Source organism: Lytechinus pictus, unplaced genomic scaffold (assembly GCF_037042905.1).
Source record: "Lytechinus pictus isolate F3 Inbred unplaced genomic scaffold, Lp3.0 scaffold_19, whole genome shotgun sequence".
In the NCBI taxonomy this organism is placed as follows: Eukaryota; Metazoa; Echinodermata; class Echinoidea; order Temnopleuroida; family Toxopneustidae; genus Lytechinus; species Lytechinus pictus.
This window is the reverse complement of record NW_026974140.1, coordinates 10843952-10859754: the sequence shown is the minus strand read 5'-3', so window position 1 is coordinate 10859754 and position 15803 is coordinate 10843952. Positions and strand designations below refer to the sequence as shown.

Here is a 15803-nt window from a genome sequence, read left to right as displayed (position 1 = left end):
AACATGCTTTTTTAAAATAAATTTAAAAATTTGTTATAGATTTTAACATTATATTCAACAAATATTTCATCTTATATTATTCTTTAAATATTTTCCCTTCATTTCTTTTTCTTCTTTGTCTTGGAACTTTTCCGTGGATGCCATTGACCCTGCCCCAACTTTTAAATAGTGATATTTACCACAATAAAAAATATTACAGGTTTACACCCCCCCCCCCCCAACTGCCAGTAATGGATGTGGCAAATGTATACACCAAATGATGTTGACAAATGACCTGTAATCAAATTTCCATGAAACTCATTCTCTTCCTTTTATATTATAATTTCCAAGACAGACATTCATATTCTATTGCCACAATATACAAGGAGACACAAAATAAGGAATGAATAAATGATTTAGTGGAACGTTCATCAATTAAGTCATTAAGGAAAGGACCCATAAAGTGTCTTGCCAAATTTGCTCTCAACCATTTTATTTTTTGCAAGGATTTCATTAGCATATAACAATTGACAGTGTTTATTCACTGACATTCCTGGATTGTAAGGTATCCACAAACATTTTATGAAAGTGTTAGGAGTCACTCACAGGAGAGCATATTTACTGGTTGAAGATGATTTATGATAGAGCCACACTGGATTTTGATTGCAATTTCCTCAGCAGTCACCTATCCAACTCAGCCCATCTATTCTGACACTTAATAATGAGAGATCTAAGGACTGTTCATACCTCCAAAAATTATAAAAGAAATCTTGATACATGACAGAGAAACCTGCATTTCAGAACATCACATATCAAATAAAGATGACATTCAATCACGTATAATTAAATTTTTATACAGTGCATTTTGTTTCTACCTTTTTTGACTAAGCAATATTGTAATTTAAGTGAATGTAATGTACGCAGAAGTTACAATTTACCTTAATTTTCTATCAAGATCATTTATTCAGTGGCACCTAGGGGGTGTTTCATAAAGCTGTTCGTAAATTAAGAGTGACTTTACGAACGACTGGTGAACCTTTCTTATGTTCTAAATAATCACCAATGAACATTTAATGGTGTGTATCATTTACCACAAGAAAGGATCACCAGTCGTTCTTAAAGTCACTCTTAACTTGTGAACAGCTTTAGAAACGAACCCCAGGTCATTTTGTATTCAACCCTACTTTGACAAAAGCAAGTAACAAAATTGTAATTATTTTCCTGTAAAACAGAAAAATGTGTCTTTCAAATACACAGACACCCTGCCAACGCAATTGCATCATATTTAACTTTTTATCAAAGTATTTATAATTATTGTCCAATGCAATGAAAAATGATATGGACAAAATTTGTTCTTATTGAATTGAAGTTAAGAGTGATGATCATATCCCAATTTTACAACGAAATAAGGGAAATGGGTTACACTGTTACATTTTGGTATGCATTCACACACAAACAAATCAATGTATAGTTATTACATTTGGTATAAACACTTTTTATGTTGTCTGAACATAAGGCAAGACAATTACTCAATAATACATTAGAAGCAATGAAAAAAATACCTTTGGAGGGGTGAATAACATTAAACATCATTTTCAGTAATGATGACTCTACAATGTTTTTTTTTTCTTTACTCCAAACGAAAAAGTCAAATATTAACAATATTTATTTTTATGTTTACAATTATTAAAATTTGCCTCAGGACTTTCAAAAGTATTTTTTTGTTTAAATAATAAAAAGTTGCTGATAAAAATCCTTTTCTTTCCCCTTCATTAAAAAAAAAAGGAATAACATAGGGTTCTTAAAGAAGCCATAATAAAAATTTCTACTCAAACCCTTTTCTTGATTAAGCTCTTGATAAAAAAGAATGATTTGGGTATTAAAAGATAACGAAGTAAGAATGTATAATTGTAATTAAACTTGGCTGGATATAGATGAATGACTAATCTCCCCCCAAAACAAAGTCCAATCCCCAAAATATGCAGACATTACAAATGGGGGACCAATGACCAATTCTTACAATCCCCTGGAACATGAAAAGTCATCATTAATCATAGCTTGCACATCGTTACGCAGGAAGTCATCAAAATCTCACAGAAATCTTACAAGTTGTAAAAGCATGTTTTCTCTTACTGCTGCGATGCAATCTTCTGATGTATTACATCAGTCATGGAACGTACAACAAATAAAGAAGAATAAAACAATACATCTCTCATAGAACATTCTCTTTAAAATAAACACATAGTTTGAAAAAAAAATTGCATACCAGGACTATGGTAATAATAAATAATATCTCAAATTGCAACAATCATAGCATTTGTACAATTTCACATGGCAATAACGTACTTATTGTATTTGGTACATCTTTTAATAGCTTGGATGCGAAGATCAAGGATTTGCATGATATTGAAGAATGTATATAAGTGAAGTACCCTATGTACAAATAGAAAAAAAAATTGATGTATTGCTCAAAATGTACAGTCAGTATTTCAGCATGAGATTTTCTTTTCCAGAACTCTTCTTCTGTTTTCTTAAAAAGAAACACTAACACAGGAAGCATTACAGATAAATTGGGAAATAGGGACTTTAACTTTTATAATCATTTGTAGGATTAAAAAAAAACTTTTACCATCTTATTCATGTTCCTATAATTAGACGTATTCATAAGTTTTAACCAATCATAATCACATGATTATAATCATTTGTTTAATTATCACTTTTTATATACTATCACTATTGCACAAAGCAGTTTATACCTGCAAGACAAATTGCTGTATATAATATATAGTTGTTGAGGGGGGTACAGTAATTATTCACACCCTGATTTTCATTATTCTCTTCTTTTTAGGGATGTACATGTGAGTTGTTTTGCCTCTGTTCCTTCTGCAGTTTGCCTCTATATCCAAATTTAAAAATCTTGTTAAGAATAATTTGGACAATAATTAGACAACCCTTAAATAACATGCAGTGTATTAGAATTTGGAAAGGATTTCAGTCAGAAAAGTTCACTTCAAAGTATGCAGAGCAATTTTATGAGGGCTTTTTTTTTGGGGGGGGAGGTCATTTGGGAGGGGGGTGGGCGATCCACTCTCCCATGGGTTGCTGTACAAATTACACATTTCAGGGGGCATTTGGTGTTATATTTAAATGATAGGGTGTGAATCCAACACCTAAAGGTGTATTACTCTTACAACACAAATCTGGAGTACTAACAGTGCAGTGTAATAAATTCAATATAACCCCTTGCCAATAATGCAACATGCTGTAGATAAATCAGGCTGTTTCTGAAATAAATGTCTAAGATAAAAAGTTTCAAATATGATACACATTTTTTTTAATTTGCTACAATCTCACGTACTGTATCTGAATAATACTGATGCTCCAGATATTTACTGATTATTTGATTACTAATCCGGGGGGTGGGGGGGGGGGGGCACTTCCATTGACGAGTGGATACCATGCGCGACCATGGGGTCTTGAAAAGCACACTAAACACGTATTTTCAATATTCTGAAAATGCACCCCTTATCAAGTATTGGCGTCTGAAACCCTACCCTTAACAAGTATTGGAAACAAAACGATACTCTTGGCAAGTATTCCCTTAAATGAACCCCTAAACAAGTACAACGATATCTTATTGTTGTCAGGGTCCACGGTCGGTCTTCGGTTTTACCTTTACAGTTTACACACCACTTGGTTTAGTACGGCCCCAGCTTCCACACCTCGCGCAAATCGGACTCTAAACACATAGTGTTGGGGCAAAAAGACATCCTTTATAAAACATTTAAATTTTTTTTTATCATCCCCGCAAATTTGACCCTAAACACGTAGCTTTCCTAGCGAAATAGATACCTCTTTTTCATTATTTTTGTGTTTTTGACACCCTTATCACGTTACGTACGTAACGTGCCCTATCTTGAAAAAGACATCCTTTTTACATGTTTTTTTGGTCGCTCATGGTATCCACTCGTCAATGTAAGTGGCCCCCCCCCCCCCCGGGTTACTAATTTACTGGCCTATTTAACGATTAAAAATGCAGAGGTCAAAGAAACAGATCACTCCATATAAATATCACATGATTTGAAATAACAGCGGATTTAAACTGTATTACCATGATGTAAACCCATCACTTATCTCCAAATTTTCTTAAATCAGAATAAACATTTTTGGGAATAATCATGGTAAATGTATACCAGTAATGGAATGACTAAGGCTGGTTTTTATTTGGTAAAAACTTTTACCTTAATTTACAGAATCAAAGTTTATCATTATACAATAAAAATTGCACATTGAATAAGGAATCTTAATTGCAAATCTGTAGCATTTTAGCACTAGACAAAAATTAACAAATAAAGTAATTGAAACAAATCTGACAGGACCACTTCTCAGATTAAATTTTACTCCTTTTTAACTATGGACATATTAATACATCATTTTTATTTAGCAATCTAAGGTTAATACATGCTTGATATAGGGTTGCACAAAAAAAAGAATAGTTTTTTTTTCAAGTATTTTGAAAGCTTAACATACTATATCATAAGGATTTAGAAATTAACCCTGGGCAGATTTGAATGATGACCCCAGCAGCCAAACACTAGAGTAAAATCTGATTTGAATTAATATGCTTGGATATTTGAATCTAAATCCTTTGAGATTTGTATTCAATTTCAAAGATTTGAATTTAACTCTTTTGAGACCTGAAAATTAATTGTAAGATTCAATTAAAAAAAAAGAATTTGACTGGTTAATAATCACAGCCACTCTGTATTTATTTCAAATCCATGTAATATAGAGTGTGAATGGTACAAACTTCCGTCAATAACCCCCCCCCCACCAAAAAAAAAATTGAAAATAGTCTGAAGCACATCTACTTGGTCTCTTCTGTAGACTACTCCTTTGAGAACAACTTACCAACTTACCAAAGGAGTTGTCTAAAGATCTGTTCAATAAAATTTCTTTGGCTAATATCACAAATCGAAACACAAACCACAGTTGCTTCAGATCATTCAATTACACCTTCCCCCTTTTTTAAGCCAACCCACTACGCATCATAGATCAGTGACTTTGACAAAGGGAGTAAAGATCTCCCTAACAGGGGCAGCGGATCGGTTTCAATTTTCGAAACAATCATGGTAATTTTTATATTTTTGTACACATTTTGGGGAAAAAGTGGGGTCTGAAGCCCCTCTCCCAGCCTGACTGTTTGATGGCCCCTGTCTGAAGGTGGGAGAGGGCCCATAGAACCCTGATCGGGATATCCATTGTGTTTAATCAACTTCAAACATCCATGGAAATGCAGAATTGCCTTCCAATGTTTCATGTTTCGATTTCGATTTAAATTTATTTGATAACACTTCTGTATTTAAATAAAATGTCTTGAAAACAAAGTTTCTCAGGTAAAAAATATCATTTACCTTTTAACATTGAGATAATTTCTTTACATTATTTTTATAAAATAAAATTTCACAGCTCAATGAATATGAAATAAGAAAAAAAATTGGGCCATTCCATTGCAAGAGATTAATGGATTTGAGTTGGAAACAGAAACTGAGTAGTTATATTCAGTAACACTGTATTATAGGATATAGTCAACCTACTATAGAAATTAATCCTGAGATTTAAGTTATAACATTGATACAAAAGCAGCATGACATAAATACATTATACCATTATTGGTGTTTAAGCAAAATAATCCAGACATTGATCAAATTTGATTTCATCCATGATATGGAAATTATATCATTCATTCTCTTTGTAATTCCTTAAATTCTTAAATTTAAGTCATAGAGCACAAATATTTTGCTCTGATTTCCAATATTACTATGAACAATATTGTGAATTAGTTGGAGATACAGCACAGATGACATGATATGTTGTTACCATAAAATAGAAACAATGTACAAGTTACAAACAGTGGGTAGGTTTACAGATATGTCCCCATCTGGAGCTTGCTCAGTTCACTTGACCTGGTGTGACCTCTCACCCTTGACCTTCATCCCATAACCTTTGACCTTGCGACCTATCTATGCTGGGGCGCTGTCTCATGGCTTGGATTGCCTTGGTAGGGATCATTTTGTCAGGGTCTCAGAACTTTTGTGCCTGTTTTGAGCAAAAAAAATATAAGAAATAAAGAATAAGATTGCAGTTAGGGTGTGTCTGAATAGCTTAGCTCTTGCTTCAGATCTGTAAAGGATCATTTTGTTTGCATGCCATGCATGTTGCTTTCCCCAATGAGAAAAACAACTAAAAAAACTATGTCATGTTGATGGATGACACGACTTTGCCATGACAGTTGTTAATTGCAACCACTTAAAGCAATTTTAGGACTGGTTGCTTACTATATAAGAATTCACAATTTGAAAATATCTAAATACAAAAAATTAATTCCAGGGTTCAAGGAAAGTTAAAATGTTAAAAAATGAAAATCTATAGGCAGGCATTTGCTAGATTTTTAAAGTTAGCACATTAAATTCCCCAAACTGAACCCAACTAAATATCTGAATTGGATCTATTTCTAAATGGATGTTATATATTTAAAAAAAAAACAGTGAATTATATTACGATAATTAAAAGTGGGGTTTGGGCAATTAATTCTGTGATGAGATGAAGAAAAAAAGGTCAACCCACCAAGAAGCATAATTTCACCACATGCAAGTTATTCCCATCACCAGCATTGCCAGGTCAAAGGTCAAAGGTTAGCATAAGCAATGCAAGAAAGAACTTATTAGTAAAAGCACTGAAACCATTTAAGCCCTGCTATAGAAAATAACTCCTTCAAGGTGATCCATTACAAATAACACTCTGAAAAATGAAATGTTAAATCAACATATGAAAGGCTGGAGGAGTGACAACGTTTTCCTAATGTTATCCAACCTTGCATAAAGCTGAATCCAACATTTTAATTGTGCAGTCGAACCATTTAAAGTGGTAAATGCATCACTAAGAAAAGGTTGTCAATCCAGCAAACCTTTTAAATGTTGATTAAATATTTCATTTTTGCGAGTGAACTAGAATACAGTTTAATCACCTCTTGAAAACACAATTTAATCCTGAATCATGTTAGGAAATAGAATTTGAATATTATACATGTTTGTGCTAAGAAGATATTTTATCATAGCAAACACTGAAATTTACATTAAGGACCTTCTTGCACCAATATTGCAAATTTGTGTTAAGTTGGCGAAAGTTTTGTAGTTTATGAACAAGTCACAAATCATATTCTACATTACGTTCTTCACTTAACATAATGGCTTTATAGTACATACAGAAAGTAAACAGTGAGAAATCACACCACCAATCCCATGATGCAACAGTCCGTACATTCAAGAGTGACAGATGAACCAGAGCTAAGCCCAGACGTGATTGGATGAATATAAAATGAACTGCAATATTCATGGCAAATATCTCATTTCCCACCTGACGCCCTTCAGTTTCTCCATATATGCACAATTTGGTTAGATTTTCACGTGCAAAATAGAGGCCCGTTCAAGGTCATTATTCTGAAGTTAATAGTGCGCCTGCATGGCAATCATGATAGATTTATCATTTCAACCTATGTCTAATGCATTTCTATGTGACAGTTCTGGATATTCCACACACTCAGTCTGGAAGAATCTGGGGGAGACCCACTAGGGGCTGGAAACTTGATGATTTTTTTCTTCTCCTTTTTTTTTGCTTGTCAAATTTCCCCCTTCTGACATGGTTTTCCAGGCACATCACTGACGAACAATAATGTTGTCAGCTCCAAAAAGACAAATTATTTTTTCATAGATATCCTAAGACTACTATGAATAATCATGAGTTCATCTGTAGATAATAAAGGAAGCAGTTTGTGCATCTTGATCAGAATAATTTATTCCCTCTCAGAGACATCTATTCACTCTCTCAATCCCTCTGGAGAAATGAACCAATTGATATTCTTTGCACTCCCTCCCTCTAAACATAGAATGCAATTACATCGAACCCATTCCATAGCCCCACATATATACCCCCTGTCATTATTAAACTGTATGACCATTATAAATATTGGCGCCATCATAACGTCTGGTATGTTCAGATATGACCTAAGTAGGGTACCTTTAGATATGAAAAATTTAGTGCCAATAGCAATGTTTGCATTGGACTCGGTAGCAAGTAGGGATGACTTTTATTTCCATATCAAAGAGATGGTTTAGATTCTTGAATTTTAAATCAACTAGTCTGACACTGCAGCAGAACATACATCATTGAGTTCTGAAAATGTAGCATTTATATTATTTTGTTTTACTTGATGAAATTTTTAAATCAATCTAAATGTTTGTTTTCAGGATCATCATTCTCTATGAAAAGTGATCAATGCTCTGTAAGGAATATCCTAAGGTGTTAAACATACACCATGGAGGTTAAACACAACACCATATAGTGTTACAAAAAGAATATGTTACAATAACACCTATGAGTGTTAAACCTAACACCATGAATGAACACTGGCGTAAAATGCTTGGTGTGTAAGTCCTCTATCTCAGAACACCGTCTGGTACAGTGTTAACACCATTGTTTTTGTAGTAGTGTAAACCACGTTTCTATGATGGGATAATAAAAGCCTCATTGACTTTGCACAGAATGGGACACTTATTGGAAGCACCAAGGGATGATGAGACATCTAACATGAATATTGCAGTTATTTTCCAATCAAATGTTCATGAAATGGTGAACCCCTTGACGAAATGAAATGACTATTATGGCATAATTGACTGTCATGAGAAATGTTTTGAATGTGATTTCCTTATACTGCTAGGTGAAATATACTCGTTGTGATTCATGAACTTAATTAATAATATTTCTGAATGATATATATTTACATTACAGTTACTGATATTATCTGATGAAATAAAATAATGTGAATTATAACTAAATGAAAGTGAATATGTAAAATAAAACTAAATATGATATATTGAATGAAATGCTTGTTGATAAGTAATGTTAATGATGAATATGATGTGTAATGATAAACATTATGATTATATATTCATATTTAAAAAAAATAATAAAGTCAATCACAGTATCAGAGAGACACAACTAGGAATCAAACATTGTAATTCCATATAATTAAAGCTGAACTTAACAACCTAAATTTCAAAAACAAGAAAAGATCACTCATAAAAGACAATATAATGTACCATAAAATTAGATAAAACTTTCATTTTAAATTCCTATACTTAAAGGTCAAGTCCACCTCAGAAAAATGTTGGTTTGAATCAATAGAGAAAAATCAGATAAGCACAATGCTAAAAATTTCATCAAAATCGGATGTAAAATAAGAAAGTTATGACATTTCAAAGTTTCGCTTATTTTTAACAAAATAGTTATATGAACGAGCCAGTTACATCCAAATTAGAGAGTCGATGATGTCACTCACTCACTATTTCTTTTGTTTTTTATTGTTTGAATAATACAATATTTCAATTTTTATGAATTTGACGATTAGGACCTCAATGCCTGAACCACAAAATGTTAAAATAATGGAATTCTACGTGTTCAGGGAGGAATGAAACTTCATTTCACATGACAATGACGAGAAAATCAAAATATTTTATATTTCATATAATAAAATACAAAAGAAATAGTGAGTGAGTGATGTCATCGGTTCCCTCATTTGCATACCAACCGGGATGCGCATATAACTGTTTTGTGAAATGAAGCGAAACTTTAAAATGTCATAACTTTCTTATTTTACATCCGATTTTTAAGAAATTTTCAGTGTTATGCTTGTTGAATTTTTCTCTTTTTATTCAAATCAAGTTTTTGTTGGGGTGGACTTGTCCTTTAATCTTCACACACTAATATACTCTATATAGCAAAATAACATATAACATAAATTTATGTTTCAATATTAACACTTCACACACACACAAAACACACATCTTTACATGTACATTAAAGCATGGTGGTAATATATAATAGTACATATATATGCAATGCAATAGGACTGACAATTTTGTAAATTTGGTAAATAAATCACAGTACTGCTATAAAAAATAAATATTTGCCATGCGACAAACAAAAATTATATAATTTTTTCAAATAATCATGAATTCCAAATATCAAGTATGTACTGAAAATTGAAATAAGAAACTGAAATGAAAGCATTTTTTAGAAATCAAAGCAATAGAAATAATAGAATGAAATTCATGATGAAAGAGATTTTGAGAGGAAGAACATAAAATACAAGTAGATTGATTGGTGTAAAATATTTGTAAATGGTGGTCGTAGAATTTGTGGAAGAAATTCTGATGGGATCTATTTAGCACCACAAATGCACAAACAGATATTGTGACATTCCTGTCTACTTATTAATGCTAAAGAAATAATAAGTAAATAATGTCCTATCTCAATCTAATCAAATGAATCATTAAGTTATCTATGACTCAAACTTTAAAAAGGGTGGCAATTTGGATGGAATCTTTAATACTTTGTGGAAGCGCCTTGGTGTAGCGGTTCTGACTCTCGCCTTGTAATCAGAGGGTCGTGTGTTCGAATCCCACCATGGCCTAGCGCCCTTTGGCAAGGCGTCAATCCACACTTTGCCACTCTCACCCAGGTGCTTATTGGGTACCGTTAGGAAACAACTGTCATAGTGGTTGGTTTAGCAAGTGTGTGCCTAACAGGCTGCTTGAAATGCTATGAATCCAGTGACCGGGTAAAAATAATTAATTGTGAAGCGCTTTGAACAGTCGTAGATTGATAAAGCGCTACATAAATGCTAATTATTATTATCATTATACTTTTTCAAACAATATTAAAATATTCCTACATGTTGTCTTCATAAGATGCATACACACTGTATGGGGGGCAATTAATAATGAAGAGAAATTCTGATCTGATAAGCATTATATTAAAGCAGGATGTTATAAGAATTATTATTATTAAAGTTATCTTTTCTGTCATACTCTAAAACCCTTCATTATTCACATGGTAACATCTATTTGTAATTCAGAAAGGTTAATAGCACTACTCCATCATTTATGTACTTGGTTTGTTGAAGTCAATGAATTTTGAATTTCTCCCCATACAAGATTCTTTTGTTTCACTATCCATCATACATTTCTGGGTAAAGACAACTTTCATGGACTATATCTAAAGCATTTTTGTTTATCCTGAATGATGAAATGAATTATTAACAGGAATCCACACTTTCCAAAATATATTCCTAGCTCACAATAACACAAATAAGCACCTTATTTCTCTACTCTTTCCATCAAGATAGACATTTTCATGTGTGACACAGAATAAGTTACTTATTATTAATGAAAATTTTGTCCATAATTTCATTGACAATGGAGTGTTAATACAGATTTATGCTTTTTAATATTCATAATTTCTTTGTGGTGAATCCTCTTTCAAGTTCAAATTAGACATGAATACAATGCTGCAACATCCTATCCTATGATAAATACAGATTTTTTTTTTCTAAGATAACCATTTCAAAGTTAAAAATGACAAATAAATCTACTGCATTTAACTATTGGAAGTCAATTTTAGCATACGTACATATGTTGTGATGGACATACACAGCAGTTATTGTTTTGATTTTTGTTTACATGCAGAAATGGCCATAAAATATTTTGGCTGTATATAGCGAAAACAAACAAGCATGAATTTTTGATGGTTTGTATTCCGTTGTGGGTTGAATGACATTGTCTGATACTGAAGTAAACAGAAGGGTGTATAATTGGTTCTTGAAATTTGTATTAAATTTCATTATTCATTTATAAAAACAAATTATAAGACAAATATTGGTTTTGTGTTGGTAAATTAGTTGGGTGCATCTAAAATTACACTAATTCTGAGTTGAATATTATTGACAAAAGGCATCCTAATTAATAATAAATAATGAATAATATATAAAAAGGGTAGTTTTCTTTCTTTTCGATTAATACTTGATTATAGGTTAAAATACCTGCAACAGATGAATGTGAATACATGTATGTATGAAGGTACAATCTCACTTTAGAAGCTGGATTTTACTCTTACAACACATTAATAAGTAAGAAGTATAAAATGGTAGTTGTTTTGTTGTGGCAATTTTTTCGTTTTGGCAATAATAATTGGTACAAGGAATAAGAAAGAACTGAAAAACAGCATGAAAGTTATACAAACTAAAAACAAAAACATTGATTATACACGAGGAAATCTATAATGCACATATATTTCAGCTATTCACATAATACTATGCAGCCATACAAATAGGCCTATATAATGGTCATGAATTTAATATCACAGCATGAAATAGCAGGTCAATCACAAAGCTCCACTAATAATTACACAATTTCACTTACTACATATATATACTATACATAGTTAATTTAATATACACAGGCAGTGCACTTTATAACGACAATATAATTGATAAATTCAAGTCTCACAATAATGACAATAATCAGACCAGGCACCCCCATCCCCCCCCCCCCCGCCATGTCATCACGACTAACCATACACACAAGAGCAACAAGATGGCATTTTGTCAAATGGCTTATCTAAAAAAAATTAGGAGTTTAAAGCATTTTAGGACAGCTCAAAAAGAAGCTGTATTTTAAAATTATTGCAATGGTAACCAAACCAGATATTGTCTGAAAACCGTCTCATAATATGTATGTGGAGCATACTCTTTCGAGGCAAAGGAAGGTTGCCACTGAATGTATGTCATCATAACAGTAAAACATAATTTTTTTAATGGACTGTCCTAAAAACTGTGAGAGTTGAGATACAAGATTCTTAATTATTTTCTAAACATTTTTTTTTTTTAAGTTTGTTTACTCAAGCGTTTAAATATGATTTTTCACACTCAATTAGCATATATGACTCAATCGCAAAACAGATTAAAAAGATGTTTCCATAAGGTTTTTTTTGCAATAATTCCTCAAACCTACATTATTTCCGCTTATGCACCACAGGCTACATAAAAGTTTTCAAACTTTGCATCTAGCAATAAGCAATATGGCACGTATATGATGCTTCCTATATCTTTCAAGGCATGTTTTTATTTACAGTCATAAGTATATAAAGCCTATTTAGTCACTGTAGTCATTTAATCACCAACAATCACCACAGACGATTATAAGAGGACATATGTTACAGTCACACCGCTGAAACTGACTCAAGACTGGCAAATGCTAATCCATCATAACCAATGATCTAACATTGGTAGATTTGGAGTCGGTGTGACTGAATCTTGTACAGGGTCCTATCGCATGAAAACACACTTCAGTTATAACTTTGCTATTATTGGTAACTACCAGGGAAACCTTCAATTTGATTGGCTGCTGAGCTATGTTACCATAGTAGTTACGATTGATAGCACAGTTACTATAATACAACAGGGTCCTGTAGGGACTTTTTATCTGAACTTAACCCAAGATGTGGTGAGCAAGTAATGACACTACCTTGTTCTAGAACATTGGCATAGTCGTCAGCTGCTCATGAATGATGATGAAGCAGCTGAAAGAAAATCTATATCATCCTCAGTATTAGTGCAGTGTTTGGTCTTTGATGTTATTAAGAGCAACTATCCATCAACCAGTACAAACTGAGTCAACGATATCTTAAAAAATCACCGAACTTAAATTAGCCAATTACCTGAAACATAAAGAGAGACTCCTTGAAGTGCAACTGAAAAGTCCCTTCTACAGCAAAATCTGTGGTGTCAATTGGTGTCCAGAGGACACTCTAGACATTTGACTCTGGGGTTAAATTTTTAGTGTTAGATAACACATATTTACTCCACTCTTTGGTGCAATTTTAACACCTCATTGTGTTGTCCTCGATATAAACACCAAACTGGTGTAAGTTTTAACACCCAAGTTTTTTACAGTCTAGCACCCTCACACCATTCAATCTCACATAGTCACATATAATTACACTGACGTATGCACAAACACCACAATCATTCCTAATCACACTGATGAGTGACCTCACATCTCACTCAATGACCTCCTGAGATTGTGGGTTAAGACACCGAGTGATAGTGATTCTAAAAACGATGTCAACTTATTTCAAATCATGTGATCTTCTAAGAAGCTATCAAATTGATGATGTAATCATTGATCTACCAATCAATTTACTGATCCAATCACATGATAATCTACATTCAATCAACTTTTCATTTTTTACTATTTCAAGGTTATAACTGCACTACTCACACCAACTACATATCACTTACACACATGGTAACATTTAACACAAATTTCTGTCTACTAATTTCTATATTATTTTTCTATACATTGCACATAAAACTATTTAGGCAAGGTGGTACCACTACTTGATCATAGACAGTAAATATTGCAATTGTGGGTATAATGCAGCATGCAATTATTGAAGCATTAGGATTAATTGCTTGATTAGGTGGGATGATTAGATTATACAATAACATGCATGGCTTGCACAGATAATAAGCATGCAAGAGTGCAACATGTATCACAAATGCAACAACAATAAAACCTGTCAGCAGACATGTCATATCAACAAGAGCTATTTCATACCCTAACACTAAACCTTCAACTATCTACTGCTTAGCTGTTTCAACATATTCTTCTCTTCCACCTACCCTAATCTCCCGATCAAATTCCCTCTGAACCATGCCACACTAAACTTATTTGATTTATCCTATAAAATGTACTGCATTCATGCGCAGACGCGTGATTAATGAAGCACTAGCAACTTAACACCATCCCTCAGTCCCACCTATTAACTTTCCTAGTATTTCCAGCTGTGTCTCTCTGACCCTGGGGCCACATTAAACAATTCGTCAAGAAGCCCACGGCATTCAACATAAGGACATTCCTTTACCTCCTACTGTAAGTACTTGTAGACTTTGACGCAGTGATTGCCCGAGTCGGCAACAGCTACGTGGCCATCGCTGGTGATACAGATGTCTTGAGGACCGTACAGCGGATCACCCATGGTGTTAATGTATGACACAAAGGAACCACTGGAATCAAAAACCTATATTAGGTAAGAATGTATGTATTGTGTTAAAATTAAAAATGCATAAACTCAAGAGATCAAAAAGGCAGATGCAGAAGGAGAGGAAGGGGGGATGAAAAGGTAATCAAAGGGTTAACGCTCATAACTCCGAAGGTTTACTATTCTCAAGGTTGACTATCCCGAACATACGTTATTAAAAAAAAAACAATTCATTTATATCAAGATGTTCTTTATTTGATTTGTTAGTAAATAGTTTGAAAATGAAACAAGGTTCATAATTCCATAGATTTGGTAATTCAGAAATAAAATTAGATTCATCAGTATAAAATCCTTACTTGATTTTCAGACTTTCTATCCTTCCAAATAACAAATATTTTTTGTTTTCTGATTAACAAACCTTTGGAATAAATAAACCTTTCAGATGAATGAACCTTTTCATAACGTATTAAAACCTTCAAGCTCTAACTGAACAAAGGAGAGGGACAGGCAGTCAAGGGACAATAAATTAAAGGAGAGACAAGGAAAGAGCATGAATATAGGAAGACTGAGTATGTCCATAGATCACAGGAACATACCAAACCTTGTAACCCAAAACTCCAAAAGACAGTAAAAGAATAAATAAAGTAGAACAAGTGGAATGCCTCTGGCCGTCTCACCTGCATCACGCGATTCAATATAGCAGCAGTGCTGATTTTGAAAACTACTATAACTCGCACAAGATGTTCAGTGATACTTGGTTACTCTTATTTCCACGTTTTATGAACTAGACCAATACACTTATAGAGATATGATGGCAATTCAACAAATACCCCCAACGTGGCCAAAGTTCTTTGACCTTACATGACCTTTGACCTTGATCATGT

At 33.0% G+C, this 15803-nt stretch overlaps 1 protein-coding gene across 4 annotated transcripts in view; it reads right to left on the bottom strand.

Moving 5' to 3' along the window:
- Positions 1-3777: 3777 nt before the first annotated feature.
- Positions 3778-15803, bottom strand: part of LOC129260916 (tripartite motif-containing protein 2-like) — a 79419-nt gene continuing 67393 nt past the window's right edge. For 3 of the 4 annotated variants that reach the window (XM_064114165.1, XM_064114164.1, XM_064114166.1), the window contains exon 3: positions 11888-14958. In XM_064114165.1, coding sequence (XP_063970235.1) covers positions 14806-14958 — 153 coding nt within the window. In that variant the 3' untranslated portion in view covers positions 11888-14805. Of the gene's footprint in view, positions 6079-11887; positions 14959-15803 lie in introns of those variants that run through there. The other variant, XM_054898921.2, reaches the window with a different exon arrangement.